This window comes from Falco naumanni, chromosome 11, assembly GCF_017639655.2.
Source record: "Falco naumanni isolate bFalNau1 chromosome 11, bFalNau1.pat, whole genome shotgun sequence".
Classification (NCBI taxonomy): Eukaryota; Metazoa; Chordata; class Aves; order Falconiformes; family Falconidae; genus Falco; species Falco naumanni.
In genome coordinates, this window is record NC_054064.1 from 6,741,048 (window position 1) to 6,755,420 (window position 14,373).

General features: G+C 43.3%; 1 protein-coding gene across 3 annotated transcripts in view; it reads left to right on the top strand.

The window, feature by feature from the left end:
• Positions 1-13,332, top strand: part of SOAT1 (sterol O-acyltransferase 1) — a 29,837-nt gene extending 16,505 nt beyond the window's left edge. For all 3 annotated transcript variants that reach the window (XM_040610479.1, XM_040610480.1, XM_040610478.1), the window contains exons 4-16: positions 626-774; positions 869-928; positions 1,348-1,455; positions 3,223-3,505; positions 4,615-4,693; positions 5,377-5,458; positions 6,157-6,202; positions 7,358-7,487; positions 7,899-7,996; positions 8,495-8,593; positions 9,098-9,233; positions 10,048-10,193; positions 11,020-13,332. In XM_040610479.1, the coding sequence (XP_040466413.1) occupies positions 626-774; positions 869-928; positions 1,348-1,455; positions 3,223-3,505; positions 4,615-4,693; positions 5,377-5,458; positions 6,157-6,202; positions 7,358-7,487; positions 7,899-7,996; positions 8,495-8,593; positions 9,098-9,233; positions 10,048-10,193; positions 11,020-11,076 (1,473 nt within the window). In that variant the 3' untranslated portion in view covers positions 11,077-13,332. The remainder of the gene's footprint in view (positions 1-625; positions 775-868; positions 929-1,347; positions 1,456-3,222; positions 3,506-4,614; positions 4,694-5,376; positions 5,459-6,156; positions 6,203-7,357; positions 7,488-7,898; positions 7,997-8,494; positions 8,594-9,097; positions 9,234-10,047; positions 10,194-11,019) is intronic.
• The last annotated feature ends 1,041 nt before the right edge of the window (positions 13,333-14,373 follow it).

Sequence of the window (14,373 nt, forward strand, 5' to 3'; positions counted from 1 at the left end):
AAAATTTTCTGTACATTCTGTAACTTCAGTCGTATGTGAAAGTTTTCATCCAAACAGTGGTAGCAGTGGAAGGGTAAATTTGGTCCTTCTTCCTGCAGTCATGTCATTGAGATCACTTCTGCATTAATGCATGAGAACATCAAAGATGATTGTTTAGCCACAAGCCTGAAAAGATCTGTTTTCCCCTTAATAATACTATATGGACTAAAAAGTAAATCTTGTTCGTGCTTGTTTCATATGCTAAGGATGTAACCAGTTAAAATTGAGAAATTTTTCTGGGGCTCATGTATTAAATTTAGTTGAACCTTCTTGGCACCATGAAAAATGTGAAATACCTGCCACTCCAGACCAAAAGCATACCAAGAGCAGTATGTTTACTTTGCTCCTCAGTGTTTTGTCTGATGGAGATGATGAATGTTATTCAAAGTCCTCTGACCCGAGGTACATGAACATGCCAGGATAAGCCCCTCATCTTGCCCAAGTTGGCGCCAACTGTAGGCAGATGGTACAGGGATGTCTTCTTGATGCCTTGCACTGTTCTGCTCTGGAATAAAAGGGAATATAAATATGTTATGAAAATGTATCCAGGGAATTAAACAATCTTCTACTCTGTTTTTACTGTCAGCAATTGAAGCCAGCTTTCATGAAGGAAGTGGACAGTCACTTCACAGAGTTTGTGAACAGTTTAGTGGCTAAATCAGCGCTCCTGGACTCCTCATCTTCAGCCTCCCTCTTCCCAGCTTCCTGTGCAGAGAAGGAACTGCACAAAGCCAAGTAAGTCAGTTTTAAGCTGTTCGTATAACAAGGTTATGTTTCCTGGAAGCCTTATTTCCGTTCTTGTCTCAAATGTTCTCATCTGTGTTTGCAGGACCTCGAGGGCTCCTCCAGAACATGGGAAGATCTTTACTGCCCGCAGGTCCCTTTTGGAGTGAGTTAACTTCAGATTTTCCATGAAATTGATTGAAAATACTAACTAGCCTTTGCTTTGAGGTACTCTCCCCACCACCACCTGTGGTCTTATGTTCAAACCCATGTGGGCTAATCTGTTTAAGCTTCTCTGTTTCTTCCGAAAACATCTCTAGTGCAGTTTGCAGGCTTCCCCAAATGTAAACCTTAATTACAGTCTTCTCAGTACCACTGAGATAATGGCTAATTATCCTTTGTCTGAAGATAAATGGGGGAAATGTCTTGTGTACACTGGCACCTAGACTGTACCTTAACTTCAGCCTCTTGAATTGGGGTGGCAGTGATGTCATCTTGCCTTACTGTGAAACACGTTGAAAGCCAAGTACTGGGGGTGTGATGTGCTGTGTGAATGGCCTGATAGCATTTGGATCTCTCCCTCAGTGAGCTGTTTGAAGTGAGTCACATCAGGACGATCTACCACATGTTCATCGCTCTTCTCATTGTCTTCATCCTCAGCACACTTTTAGTAGACTTCATTGATGAAGGAAGGTAAGAATGCTTTGGAAAGACAGGGATCAGGGCTGGGAAATACTCGCTTCCAAAGCACCAGAGGTACATGAAACCACAGAATGGTGCGGAAAGGAGGGGGAATCCTTCCTTGGGATGTTGTTGGAAGCGAGGGTTTTCAATTGGGCATACTTAAAATATGTGGTGAAGTCCATTGAAGGGGGGGAAATGATCCCGTCAAATCCCTTGAGGGGGGATATGGTCCCTTCAAATCTGATAGCTAGATATTAGGAAAAAAATACAGATTGGTGTGTTCTGTGAGAATTATGGCCAGCACGTGCTTAGTTCATCACAAGGCTGGCAAAAGGGAGGGGTCATCATTGAATGTAGACTGCTTTAGTTGAATATCTTTAATGAAATGGTAGCTTTCAGCTGCTTGCGTTGTTTGAAGGGGAACTGTGTTTAGAAAAACTTTAAATACTTGAGCAGTACTTCCGCTGTTTAAAAATGACGGTCCTGGAACGCTGTACTCGTGCTTAAATAAAAGTAGAACTTTTTGGTTTTCCTGGGGGAAAAAATGTCAAGGGGATTGGCACAGCCTCTGTTAAGGTTGTGCTTTGCAGGTAGCCAGTTGTGAACAAGATTGTGAAAGACTGCTTTCCTCACACTTGCTTGTTGCTATAAATAGTATCTTGGCAAGCTGTATCCCATGTACACAAGTAGGATTACATGTTTATCTTGCCAATTATCTGATTTTCAGTGTGCAAAACTGGAGCTGTATCTTGATAATAATCATTGTCCTTCTTGTCCAAGAGTATAAGAGGCTCGTGCGCTATTGAATATTGTTTAGCTGATCCTGACTTAATAGTGTATGGAAATTGAAGGAGAATAGGCATTTACCTCTAAAATTAACTAATAGGAGCAGAATTATCAGATTACTTAAAAAAAAAATCATTGCTGTGTTCTGAGCTAGATCTGATAACTTGGATGCAGTTTACAAGTGAGCCTCCACATGAGAACAAATAAATTGGTATACTCTGTACCACCTTCTTCTGACCTTAGTTCAGAAGAGCTGCTTATGTGTAGGAGTAAGCTTTGGTGACTTTGATAGCCGGTAAGGCTGAACATCCTTTTATTTATGTCGTTACGTTTTAAGCTTGATTAGTGAACTAAGTACCTGGCGCACACCAGTTGGACATACTTGGACTGACCATACAATGACCCGAAGCCTTTTGGGTGACTTCTAAACTGAATCTATGTGGAATGCCTATAGATTTCAGAAAGCAGAAATTAAATTAGGTTTGAGTGTCAGATATTAAAATACCTCGTGACTATAGAGGTAGGGAAAAAGCCTCTTTAGGTGTTAAACTCCTGGGAAGAACTGATTCTTAATGTGATAGTGGTGATGTCTTGGGAGTGTTCTCCAAAAGCTCTTTTGGATCCTGGTTCAGCAGTAGATCATTTAGTCACATGCTTGTTCTTAGCAGGGATGATCTTGAGCGTGCTCTTAAAGCACATGCTGATCTTAAAGATGTGCTTAAGCCCTTTGGGATTTGAAGGTAAGCTGTGCCTGACAGCGTTGGTGGCATGAGTCCTTCATCTCTTTATTTTCTGATGTGTTTGTGGGTGGTCGCTTAAATCTGCCACAGACAGCCCTCTGTTTCTGAGCTGAAAATTGCCACAGTCGCTTCTAGCTGGGTTGTCAGTTATAATCTGGAAGCTTTGCATTTTGTATCCACTTAGTGGAGTAGAAGTATTTCTAATGAAACAATGGACGCTGAGTATTGTCTCTTTCCTTGTGCGTTCTAGGCTGGTCCTGGGATTTGATCTCTTGGTCTTTGTTTTTGGAAAGTTCCCGGTTGTCTTCTGTACTTGGCTGTGCATGTTCTGTGCCACAGTTATCATTCCCTACAACCTTTTTGTCTGGTGGGCCCAAGGCTATTGCAGTTCTTCCCATCGCGTAATCCACACTCTCTTCTATGGGATGTTGTTCACACTGTTCCAAACAGCTGGGCTTGGATTTGGACCAACCTATGTTGCTGTATCATATGCCCTGCCCCCGGCTTCCCGTTTTATTGTAATACTGGAACAGGTAGGTCCCTACTTGGTATCTTTGGATATGAATCTTGTTTTCAAAATGGAAAGGGTCCTTTTTCATAAGGAGTCATGTGTTGCTTTTATTCATTAAGTTAAGTCGGGGCTGTGAATGGAGTTTGTCTTTTGACTTGATGACAGACTTACATGCAGCAACTCTAATGAGAAAAAGTAGATAGTAAACTTCAGTTTGACCTGGAAACCACTTGGGGTTTTTTGCCTTTTTAAGGTTTTGCCCTTTTAAGATTTTACTGTGGGTTTTTTCTGAACATACTTCAAGGCTGAAATTCCATTTACTTCTAGTTGTCTTGTGGATGTTAAATGGTTAAAACCAGTTTTAAGAAGCTGTTGTGCCATACTTCACAAGGAAGCTGTAACATGCTTTTTTTTTTTTAAAAGGAGAAAGTAGGTAGTCAACAAGTGGTTCCTGTTTCCCTTTTTGTCCCTAAGAAGCAACCATCTTTGTCCTGTAGTCTTTAGTGAAAGTGGAATTTTCTTTTTTGGGGGTAGAGGGAGAAAAGAGCAAGAGTGTGGGGGACTGGTCAGACCATCAAATTAAAACAAGGATGGTCAGAGATGAGTGTGAGCCTGAAGAATTAACTTTGGGCTAGCCTTCCTTTTGGTCTTTAGTATTAAAACCCAAAAAACCCTGCTGGGTAGCTGTGGACTATTTGTGGGTCACCACCTTATTCCAAAGTAGTGATACTTGCTGTCAACATGCCTAACTTCAAGGAGTCAGTTTCATGGCTTTTTCAACTACTGGCTTATTGAATAGGGCTTTTTTCCTTCAATTTTAAGTTAATGTTAATTGGTTAGTGACTTGCTGGTGTTATTTGGAGTCCTCGTGTGTGCTGTGGTCCTGTGAATGTGAATGAGATGTGTTTTGGCACTCCTGAGCCATGATTGTTATGGTATGTTTCACCCTGCAGTGTCTTAAATTCATGTCCGTTAAACAGGCTTGTGGGCAGAAGCAGCCCTTTCCTTGAAAAGGGATAAATTGGAGAGAGCCCAAGATGTTGAAGGTGTTGCCTTAAAATGCTTGATCCAGTCTTTGCTGGAAAGTTGGGAAACTGAGAATGTTAAACTGACATTCTCATGGTTTTACAGGTTCGTCTTGTTATGAAGGCTTATTCCTTCATCCGGGAGAACGTACCCAGAGTCCTGTCCTCTGTAAAGGACAAGTCCAGTGAGTAACTTGCCTATTTTGACAGCAGTGCATAACCAACTCTTGTTTTCCCTCCATTGCTTTCAGCTGCCCTCGTGAATTGGAGAGGTAGGATTTGAATAGATGTTTTTTGATGGGGAGGTCACGAGGCTCTTAGGCTGGCCTTCTGCATCATAATTTCAGCCTGAACCTTTTCATCTGGTATTAGCAATGAGCTAGACTGTTATTCAGGTCTAAGTCATCTCTGTATCTTAGATCTTTCTTCAACAGGACTCCTTATTTCTGCTTTTAAGAGCAAAAGGTGTTCAGAATCTGCCTGCATGCCTCCAGTGCTCTAGCTGAAATGACAGCAATCATAAAAACATAGAAGCCGTTTCAGCAAGGCATGCCAGAGCTGAACATGAACCCACATGTTGATACAGGCCTTACAGCTTCATCTTCCCTGGGAGAAAAGGGAATGTGCTATCAGGGTGTTAGCACTGCGCTACCTGTTAGTCACCCTCACTTGTTAACTATGCTTCGTGGTGGGGCAATTGCATATGATAGGTCTAGTTTATGTAATTCTCTGCAAATCCCATACTTTTTAGTTCAAGTGAGGTTTTTTGCTGTGTTCTGTGTCGTGAAAGGGTACTGGGGAAACTGAACCATCAGTAAGCAAAGAGATTTCAGAGTGTTTTTTTTTCCCCCCTCCCCGCTTCTTCCAGGCACAGTACCTATTCCCAGAATTTCTCAGTACCTGTACTTCCTCTTTGCTCCCACCCTCATCTACAGAGACAACTATCCCAGGTAATGTGAGCAACACCAATAGAACATGAGTCTAAAAGCTGAAGCCAATGTTAAGCAACCCTAGATGTGCTCTGTTCAATTCATGAGTTAGAGCTGTCGTAAAGATCTGGTTAAATCAGAAACTTGGTTGATAAAAAAGGCAGGGCTTGATCATGAAAACTCACTCTAATGCTAGTAGTATTTTGATTTTACAGTTCTGATTTTATTTCTTTGGAAGTGAAACAAATAAAGAACTTGCTACTGAATATCTAGTGGTACACAGCTCCTGCGGTAGGCTTGTGTGGTGGTTTATGTGGTGCTAATAAGCAGCCCTGTCTCTTGAGTTTGAGGAGGCAGGCTGAAGCCTTTAAAACTGGGAACTGCCAAACTTTTCTGTACTTTACTGGGTTGCACTTTGACAGTGTCAAGTCAGCAGTCCTTTACGTGACTATTGGGCAGATCACCACCTCCTACGTAATTGCATAATGCTGCTCTCCAGATACTTTTCCATTTATGGAATTGCTGTAGTTGCCCTGCTGCAGTTGAAAGTGAGGAACAGCAATTTGGGCAGATGTCTCTTGGATGTCAGGAGATTAAGAACTCTGGAATTAAAAACCCATTTTTTTCAGAGTATAGGTCAATAAAATCAATAATTGAAGGGAGGGTTTTGCCACTTTGAGGTCCTATTTGGATATGACATCATGTGTTCTTTTTCCTAGGAATCCCATGATAAGATGGGGCTATGTGGCTACCAAATTTGCACAGGTGAGTAGTGCAGCTTTCTGAAGAACATGCTTTCAGGGATCTGTGTTGCTGAACAGTTCTCCCTTTGGCGTTAAATCACTCTTTTCCTGGTAAGCCTACACCAAGTGAAGAATGCTTTTTAGTGAACTAAAAAAAAAGAAACTGTGATCTTGCTGCACTGATGACTGTGTCAAAATAAAAAAAATAAATCCTTGCTTAAAGAAGCCTTTAGACTCTATTCTGTACAAAAGCTGCATGTGTGTATGGGGAGAGCAATATCCATGCTCTGACACTTTTCTTTACACTGATGCTCTGTTATGCACTGGCACAGCTACCTGTCTTCAGATATTCAGACTGATTTTGAAATAGTGAGGCCTGAAGTCCGGCTCTTCAGTACTTATTTGAGCTGAAAGTTGACCTGATCTTTGTGTCTCTGGATGTGAGCTTCAGTAGCTTCTTATGGCTTTGTTTCTGAGTAGTGGCTTTGCATGATTGAAATTTATACTGTCACACAATGCATGGTTTAAAAACCAGCCAATTAAAAAAAAAACAAACAACAAAACAAACCAAAAACCCAACCAAATTAAAAATGAAGCATGAAAAGACCTTTGGCTGCTTGCTCTCTGACAAAAGAGGGTGACAAAGCCCACACCTGGCTTACAGCAGTTGGAGTGACTGCAGTAAAGCAGTGACCTGCATTTTGAAACTTCCAGAATGTGGGTTCATGAGCCAAAGAAGGCCTGAGGCGATTTGGCCTGTAAATAGCTCTTTTTTGGGATAAAAGAAACTTAAGCTTTAATAGTAGCTTTAACTACAGTAAGTATTTCTTATTTCTGCCCTTGTCTTGGACCTAGATCACAGGGTACTTTCCCCACTCACTTTGGCATTGGCACAAATCATTTGTCATAACTTCTGAGTTGATAGGACTAGGAGAAACTTAGAGCTGCTGTAGTAGAAAAGACAAGTTGATTTTGCTCCTCAATGTCAACATGCTACACAGATGGCTGTAGCTTACTTTTTGCCTGGACCCTTAGGGAAGTTTATTGGCAGCAATGTAAAATAAATTTTGACTAGTGTTGGCAGCTGCTATTGCTCTCCTAGAGCTGTCAAGTGGTGATGTGTTAATTGTGCATTTCTCATATGGAGTCAGACTTTTCTTTTTTTTTTTTTTTCCAGGTGCTTGGTTCACTTTTCTATGCCTACTACATTTTTGTGAGACTCTGCATTCCTCTGTTTCACAACAGCAGCCAAGAAACCTTCAATCTTCGAGGGCTGGTCCTCTGCATCTTCAACTCCATTCTGCCAGGTAAGACCTGGATTCATGAGTAACTGTTATCCTCATGGAAGAGGGAGGAGGGAGGGGAAGTGCTTCATATGAGAAGCATTCATGACAGGCAAGTACCAGCCAAGGAGGTCTTGTGGGCAGTCTTCAGCATTATGTTGTTAAACTTTAGAATCGGCAGCACAAAAGAGCCTGGGTTTAAATGTAACAGTGTTCAAAATCAAGTCCTAGGCTGTGTGACAGCCTTGCTACTGCCTTCTGGGGTAAGCATGACCTGGTGTGGTGAGAAACTGAAATACTTTGACATTTTCGTGTAGGTAGGACAAAGCTCATCTGTGTCTATGCCTATAAGAACAGTCTTGACTGCGTTACAGGCTCTTGCCTATAGCTGAGACAAAATGCTACAAAACTGGTCTGAATCTACCTTATTTCTAGGTGTACTGATTCTATTCCTGGTTTTCTTTGCGTTCCTTCACTGTTGGCTCAACGCATTTGCTGAGATGCTACGCTTTGCAGACAGGATGTTCTACAAGGTAAGAAGCGGGAGTTATAACTTTATATATATATTCCTTTATAAATAATATATAATGAAAAGGAAAGAGAAGGAAACTGAAGATTCTTATCAAATAAAGCATCCACAGGGTTTTGTTTGTGTTACGCTGTTAGGGTTTAAGATTGTTGCTGTGCTGTAGAAATTGGATCTGTTCTATTTGGCAGTCTGAATTGTTTTAAAGTAGTATACCCTGTGCACAAAGAGAACTAGCCACCAGAGCTACCCAATAGCTCTGTTAACACTCTATTTAATTCCTCTATCATCTCAGTCACTGCAGTTTGGGTCAAAACCAAACTTTGGTATACAGAGTAGAACGTTGAAAATACAATGGGAAGCATTATTTCATGGTGCAGCTTGTTATAACTTATGTTAGCTTGGTTATTATTCTGATTGATATTTTTCAACTTGATATCCCAGGAAAGGCCTACAGAACGTTTTATGCTTAATTAGATTTACAGTCTTTCACTTGTGCTTTCAGGACTGGTGGAATTCCACTTCCTATGCAAACTACTACCGAACCTGGAATGTGGTAGTACACGACTGGCTTTATTACTATGCCTACAGGGACTTCCTTTGGGTGAGTAACAAGCAGATATATTCTTCTGTTTTGTTAATTAAACATTTAACTGCTGGGCAAGACAGTACGTTTGTAAAGATGCGGCATCACTGTGTGTTGAGAAGCACAAAAATGTCTTGCCTCAGCTGTTGCGGGTAGAAAACTGTGCTTTTTAGAGATTTGTTGCTCATTTCCAAGACCTTAATGTGTACAAAATGTGGGTCTGAGTGTAAAGGTTGACTCAACAGTGAACTCATGTTGCACTATTTTGATGAGTTATGGTAGATATTTCATGAGTAGGTCCAACCTGAGTACTTACGCAGGAGACCAGAAATATGCCTGAAGAAAACCACCAAAAATCCAAGCTGCTCTGTAAAGCACTTAGCATTTCACATATGTTTCTTGGGTGGAGGAAGCCCTTTCTAGCTAAGGTTTAAAAAAAAAAAAAAAAAAAAAAAAATGAGAAAACTGAACTAAACCCACAGCAGAGCAGGTTATAATACTTGGTATTCTTCTCTCTTCCAGTTTTTTGGTAAGAAGTTCAAAGCAGCAGCTATGCTGTCTGTCTTTGCAGTATCAGCTGCTGTGCATGAATATGTTCTGAGCGTCTGCTTTGGCTACTTCTATCCGGTTCTCTTCTGCCTGTTTATGTGCTTTGGAAGTAAGTTCCAGGGAGAGAGTATGTGAGTGGCTTGTGGGTTTTATGGCTTTTTTTTTTTTTAAACAAGCATGCTTTTGCCCTTTTGTTAATGATGCCAGTTATTCTTTAGGCACTAACACACAGAACTGTTTTTTGTCCAAGAGTTGCAACTGTGAGTCCAAAATTTATGAATGGATTTTTGCAGCCAAGTAGTTACATATATATGTATGTATACGTGCACACTGGGTTTGCAGGCTTAGGACTTAGGCAAGCAAGGTATTGATGGAGAGGAAGAGAGCTGTATATGATACACTGCTGTTTATGTGACATGGTACATGCTTTAATAGCACTGCTTCCTCTTTGCTGAGCCTTAGTTGAATTGCTGTATGTCAGCAGTTTGGAAGTCTTCTTTAAAGTCATAGTGTAAGGCAAGTATGGCTTTGCTACTGCAGTGAAGAAGAGAGCCTATTTAGAAGGCAGAGGTCTATTGTTTCATTTTGGATTTTGAGTTAGAAAGCTCTAATAAACTAAGCCTCCTCTGGCAGCACATCTTGGCCAACAGTGTAACACAAACAATATTGATCCCCAGAGGCATACAGCCGGGCCAGCTTGTCGGCACACTTACTGGAGGTAAATGTCAGCACTGGCTCATAGTATTTGCTCTGCTGCCAAGCACAATCAGATTTTCTTGCACTATATTGAACTCACAGAGCAGTCTTGTTGCTCCAGAGATGAAGTGAAGGGAGGGAAGGAGCCAGTGAAATCAGTTGATCTTTGATTCTTGAATCCTGACTCTCATTTCTGAACGATGCTTCTCATTTCACCTCTTCCCCAGTGGTCTTCAACTTCATCCTTAATGACAGTCGGAAAGGGCCCATCTGGAATGTGATCATGTGGACTTCCCTCTTCCTGGGCCAAGGTGTCATCATTTGCCTCTATAGCCAGGAGTGGTATGCCCGCCAGTATTGTCCTATGGAAAATGTGAGTGACTGGCCTTTCCTAGGGGGTAACGGACCCTGCGGGCAGCTTGTCCTTTCTCGCTTTGGGGACAGCGCAGAAGTTCAATGGCCTGAGCCTCATTCATTAGGGTTTAGGCTTAGAAACTGCTTAATAAAACTGCTTTCATTAGTGCTTACTATGCTGATGGTATTTCATGACTGGAAGCCGAGGGTGTTCTTCCCACACTTCTGCAGCCATAAGCCACGACTTAAGAGTACGCTAGGCCATTCAGGCTGCGTGCATGGAACCGCAGCCCTTGGCCAGCGAGGTCAGTAGAAACTTCTATGAGGCTCGCAAAAACTGAGCCCGTTGTGCCTCTCCCAGGCTAGGCCGCGTGGCAGTGAGAACTGGTTGCTGTAAATGGCCAGTCTGGAGTTTTGTTGGTGTTACTTTCTGTGACTTGTAACTTATTTTCTTGGCAGCAGATTCTGTTCGATACAAAACTTCTTGCTGTCCTAGTTGATTCCAGCTTTAACCAAAGGTATTCTCAGACAAACTCTGTAAGTTTGATCCTCCTTAGTTAAGAGTTTACGTTGTAAATGACTGGCTTCTTGATACAATATGCTACTAGATGCGGCATTCACCTGATGTATAAGACCTGAATGTAAGGTGGGTGGGAGGCAAACGGCTTGTTGCGGCTGTAGCTACACTTCCACAAAGTGTTTAGTGAGGATGAGACTAGGGTTGCAGGGTGTAGGAATGTGGTTTGCCCATTCTTTTCTGTGAGGGAAAATTTGACTTCAGGAGACCACACCACAGCTGGTACTGTTGGCCTGTAACTAACTTACTGCCTCTCCTTGTTTTGCAGCTTACGTTCCTGGACTACTTAAAACCACGCTCATGGTCATGTCATATGAAGATGTGAAAATGGTACATTCTGGCCGTGTCCTCGCAGAAAATCAGAGCTGTCCTCCAAGTATTTGGACCAATGACCTAGCTTGCTATGGACTTTTTCTAAGGGAAGTTGTGCCTCCTGGTTATTGGGGAGAAACTGTAATTTTTTTAAACATTACTGAGGCAAACCAGTTGACCTGGATTGCAACAGGCTTCATAGGCAGCATCTACCAGGTGCTGTCCCACTTTGAGCCATTTCCATGCTGGCAAAACATTGAGCTGAAGGTGGAGTCTACTGGAATCCTACTCATCCGGGGTTCCCCCAAGTTGCTGCTCTTCTGGATGATAGATAGGCTAGTCAGATTTGCTAGTAGCTCGTTGCTGGCATCCGTCCATCTTCCTTAGCCATCCCTCTGCAATGTTTTTTCTCCCTTTCGGTAATGGGATGTCTGCAAAACTTCTGTTCTTTGTGATCCTGGCTGCTGCTATGATGTGGACAAGCAGCGGAGCACCAGGATATCTGCCTCCTTGCTCTGAAGATAGCCAAAGTATTCCTGGATGGCTCTGAACCGCATTCTGTGGATGTTGGCTGCCTGCAGATTTAAAATGGGCAGAGGAAGGAGGGGATTGTCAGTTTACTTGTGGCTGCATTGAAGAATCGGGTTCAAACGCAGGGCACAGTGTTTGCAGTCTTTATATGTCTTTTTAGACTGAAAATTTATGTTTCCTCTGTATTCATTTAGTTTAGCTGACTTACAGCATTTTTGTTCTTTGAAGGCCCTCACGACTTGAGGAATAGTTTTTCTTCTAGCTCTTCCTTTCTCTTGCTCCAGATAATCAATTCTTTTAACACAATTAACTTGCTGTAATTTGGCAGGTGCTTTAAGGTATACAAGTTAAGGCTTTCTTTAGTGAGGGAAAATTTGAAATACTATGACCCAACTGTAAGAAAACACAAGCAACTTTACAGGTACGTAGCGCGTTCCCATTTGAAACGGCTCGTCCATTTCAGTATGGCAGCGCGCCTTGGTGCCGCTTGCCAACGTGTGCTGCAGCATCTTCTGCCGTGGCGGTGGGTGGTGAGGGCTGGCCAGCATCTGGAGTTGGAGCTGCTTTTCCATCTGCCTCTGCCTGCTCTTCCGTCAGTGGGGGCTTCGGGGGAAGGTCAGTTTCCTGGGGGTTGCCCCCTCCTTTCTGAAGAGGTACGACGTCCTCCCATGCCCAGTGATAAAGGCAGAAGCGTTACGTGAATCTGGTGTTCCAACATCTATCATTTGGGCAGAGCCCTGTCGGTTTCCTTGTTCTGTCAGATGCTAAGCACAAAAGTGAATTTCCATGGTAGCTGGGTATACATCTCTCTCCAGTTTTACTGGAACTGCACCTCCTGGTACTGGGGAGAGAGAGAAACCTGGTGGAGGTACCTTAACTTTGGTCACAGGGATTTCTGAGTTACTCAAAAGTTCTTCATTGGCACTTTCTGGTAACAGCTTTTCCTTGCTGACCTGCAGGCTGGGTATTTGATACCAGCAGTGTTGGGACTGTCTATTGACTTGTCTCCCAACCCACTTAAGGTGACTTTTGAGCTTTTGTTTTTACTAACCTGAGTCAAAAGTAATTTCGGGAAAGGTAGGTGATACAGAAACTCTTGCAGGCTTTCAGTTTTCTGTAGGAAGGAACCCCGCCCCTCAGAAAGGACATTGTGTCAGGTCAGATTTGCCAAATCCAGTGTTTGCGTGTGTGGCTCTCCTCTTAACAGACCTGCTATTGGAACTTGTCTGCTGAAGCAGTTGGGGTAACTGCAGCGAAGGGGCTCACGTATGTACTCAAACGCAGCAGTATTCGTGTATAAAATCCTGAGAACAGATTACCTTATCCTCATTCAGTTTGATTTAATCCTAAATCTTTAGCCATGCCTTTTGTAGGAGGAAGGGACAGTAGTGCTGGAGTGACTCAGCTTCCTTTTTGAAGAAAAACAAACAAAACCTCCCACCCTTTGGCCAAACAGCTTTGTCACCTGCTTAGTGTAGGATGCAATTCAGCCCAGTACTTCTCGGTTGTGGTGCTCAAAACTTACGTACGGATGTAACTGCACTCAAGTAGGGTATGATGGGTTAGGGACCGGGTTTGTCACTTCAGTGCCTGTGTTGGGTCTTGCCACTGTCTCGGTGTTCTCAAAAGGAGATTAAAAAAAAGGAGCTAAAATCATGGTGCTTCGTGCCAAGTTTTGGTGCTCCCCTCGCAGCTGGCGCTGGCCTATTCCTAATAAAGAGTATCTGTGTTTACTGTGTCAGCGTCCCCGCTGTTTGAAGCCTGAGGGCTTGAGCATCTGGCAAGCAAAACGCAACCAGAAAGGGACACTCGACTGTTGGAATTAGTCTTAGTTTTTGACAGGTTGAGGTTTTTAGCCTTGTAGATCAAGGCATCTGGCAACCGTGCTGTCAGGGCATTGACAATTGGGATTACTTTTGATTTCACGGGGGTTTAAAATTGCTTTTGAATGTGGGCTTATTTCCATTTTTTTCTCAAGAGGACCGGAGGGGAAATGCTAAGTCTTTTGCACATTGCTTGTTTAATTAGTCAATTATACCATGTTTGTTGGAGTTTCCTTAGGTTGTGAGGGCCAGAGCTAGCAGTATGGTGGTCTGAGCAATCGTGAGGGCGCTAAGGTTCACCGCCTGCCCTTTCCAGGTTCTTAGTAATGATCTGTACTGGTTTCTGTGGCGCTCTCCTACATGAGGTTTGTGCGGCTTGCTTCCAGGGTGGCTCCCTTGATTTTTGTGGCAGGAGGCCTCCAGCTTTGGAGTGGCCGCCGGTACGGCTGCAGCTCCTTGCTCGGTAACATCACAAGAATCAGTGTTAATACGGTGTGTGTCCCACTTGTCAGGCTGGTGACGGTTTGTTCTTGGGAAGACTGAACCTCCGCAGAGTCTCTGTGCCCAGTGTGTCCTTTCTGTTGGGGAATTTTGCTTGCAGCCTTCAGAGGCGAAGCAGTCCTGCACCTGAGCTGCCGTCTCCTGTCCCGGGACAGCCGTCCCAGTAAGGCACTTGCGAAGTGCTGTAGTGGGAGGGGGCGGAAATCCTGATGTTTTTTTCTTAATAAGGAACAGCATGGGTTACACGCATTGGCCCACCCGCTAAAGGCAAACCGAACGCTTTGAGCTCCCACCTTCAGTGTCGATGGGCTGGAAGAACAGCAGCGCGGGCCTGAGCGAGCCCACACGCTCTGCGGCACCAGGGTTACGAGCTGGCTGCCCGCGGCACCTCGGAGCCGGCGTGTTCAGCCTCCCCTCCTCTCCTCCCCGCACTTGAGCAGGGCCAAGAAGCCATT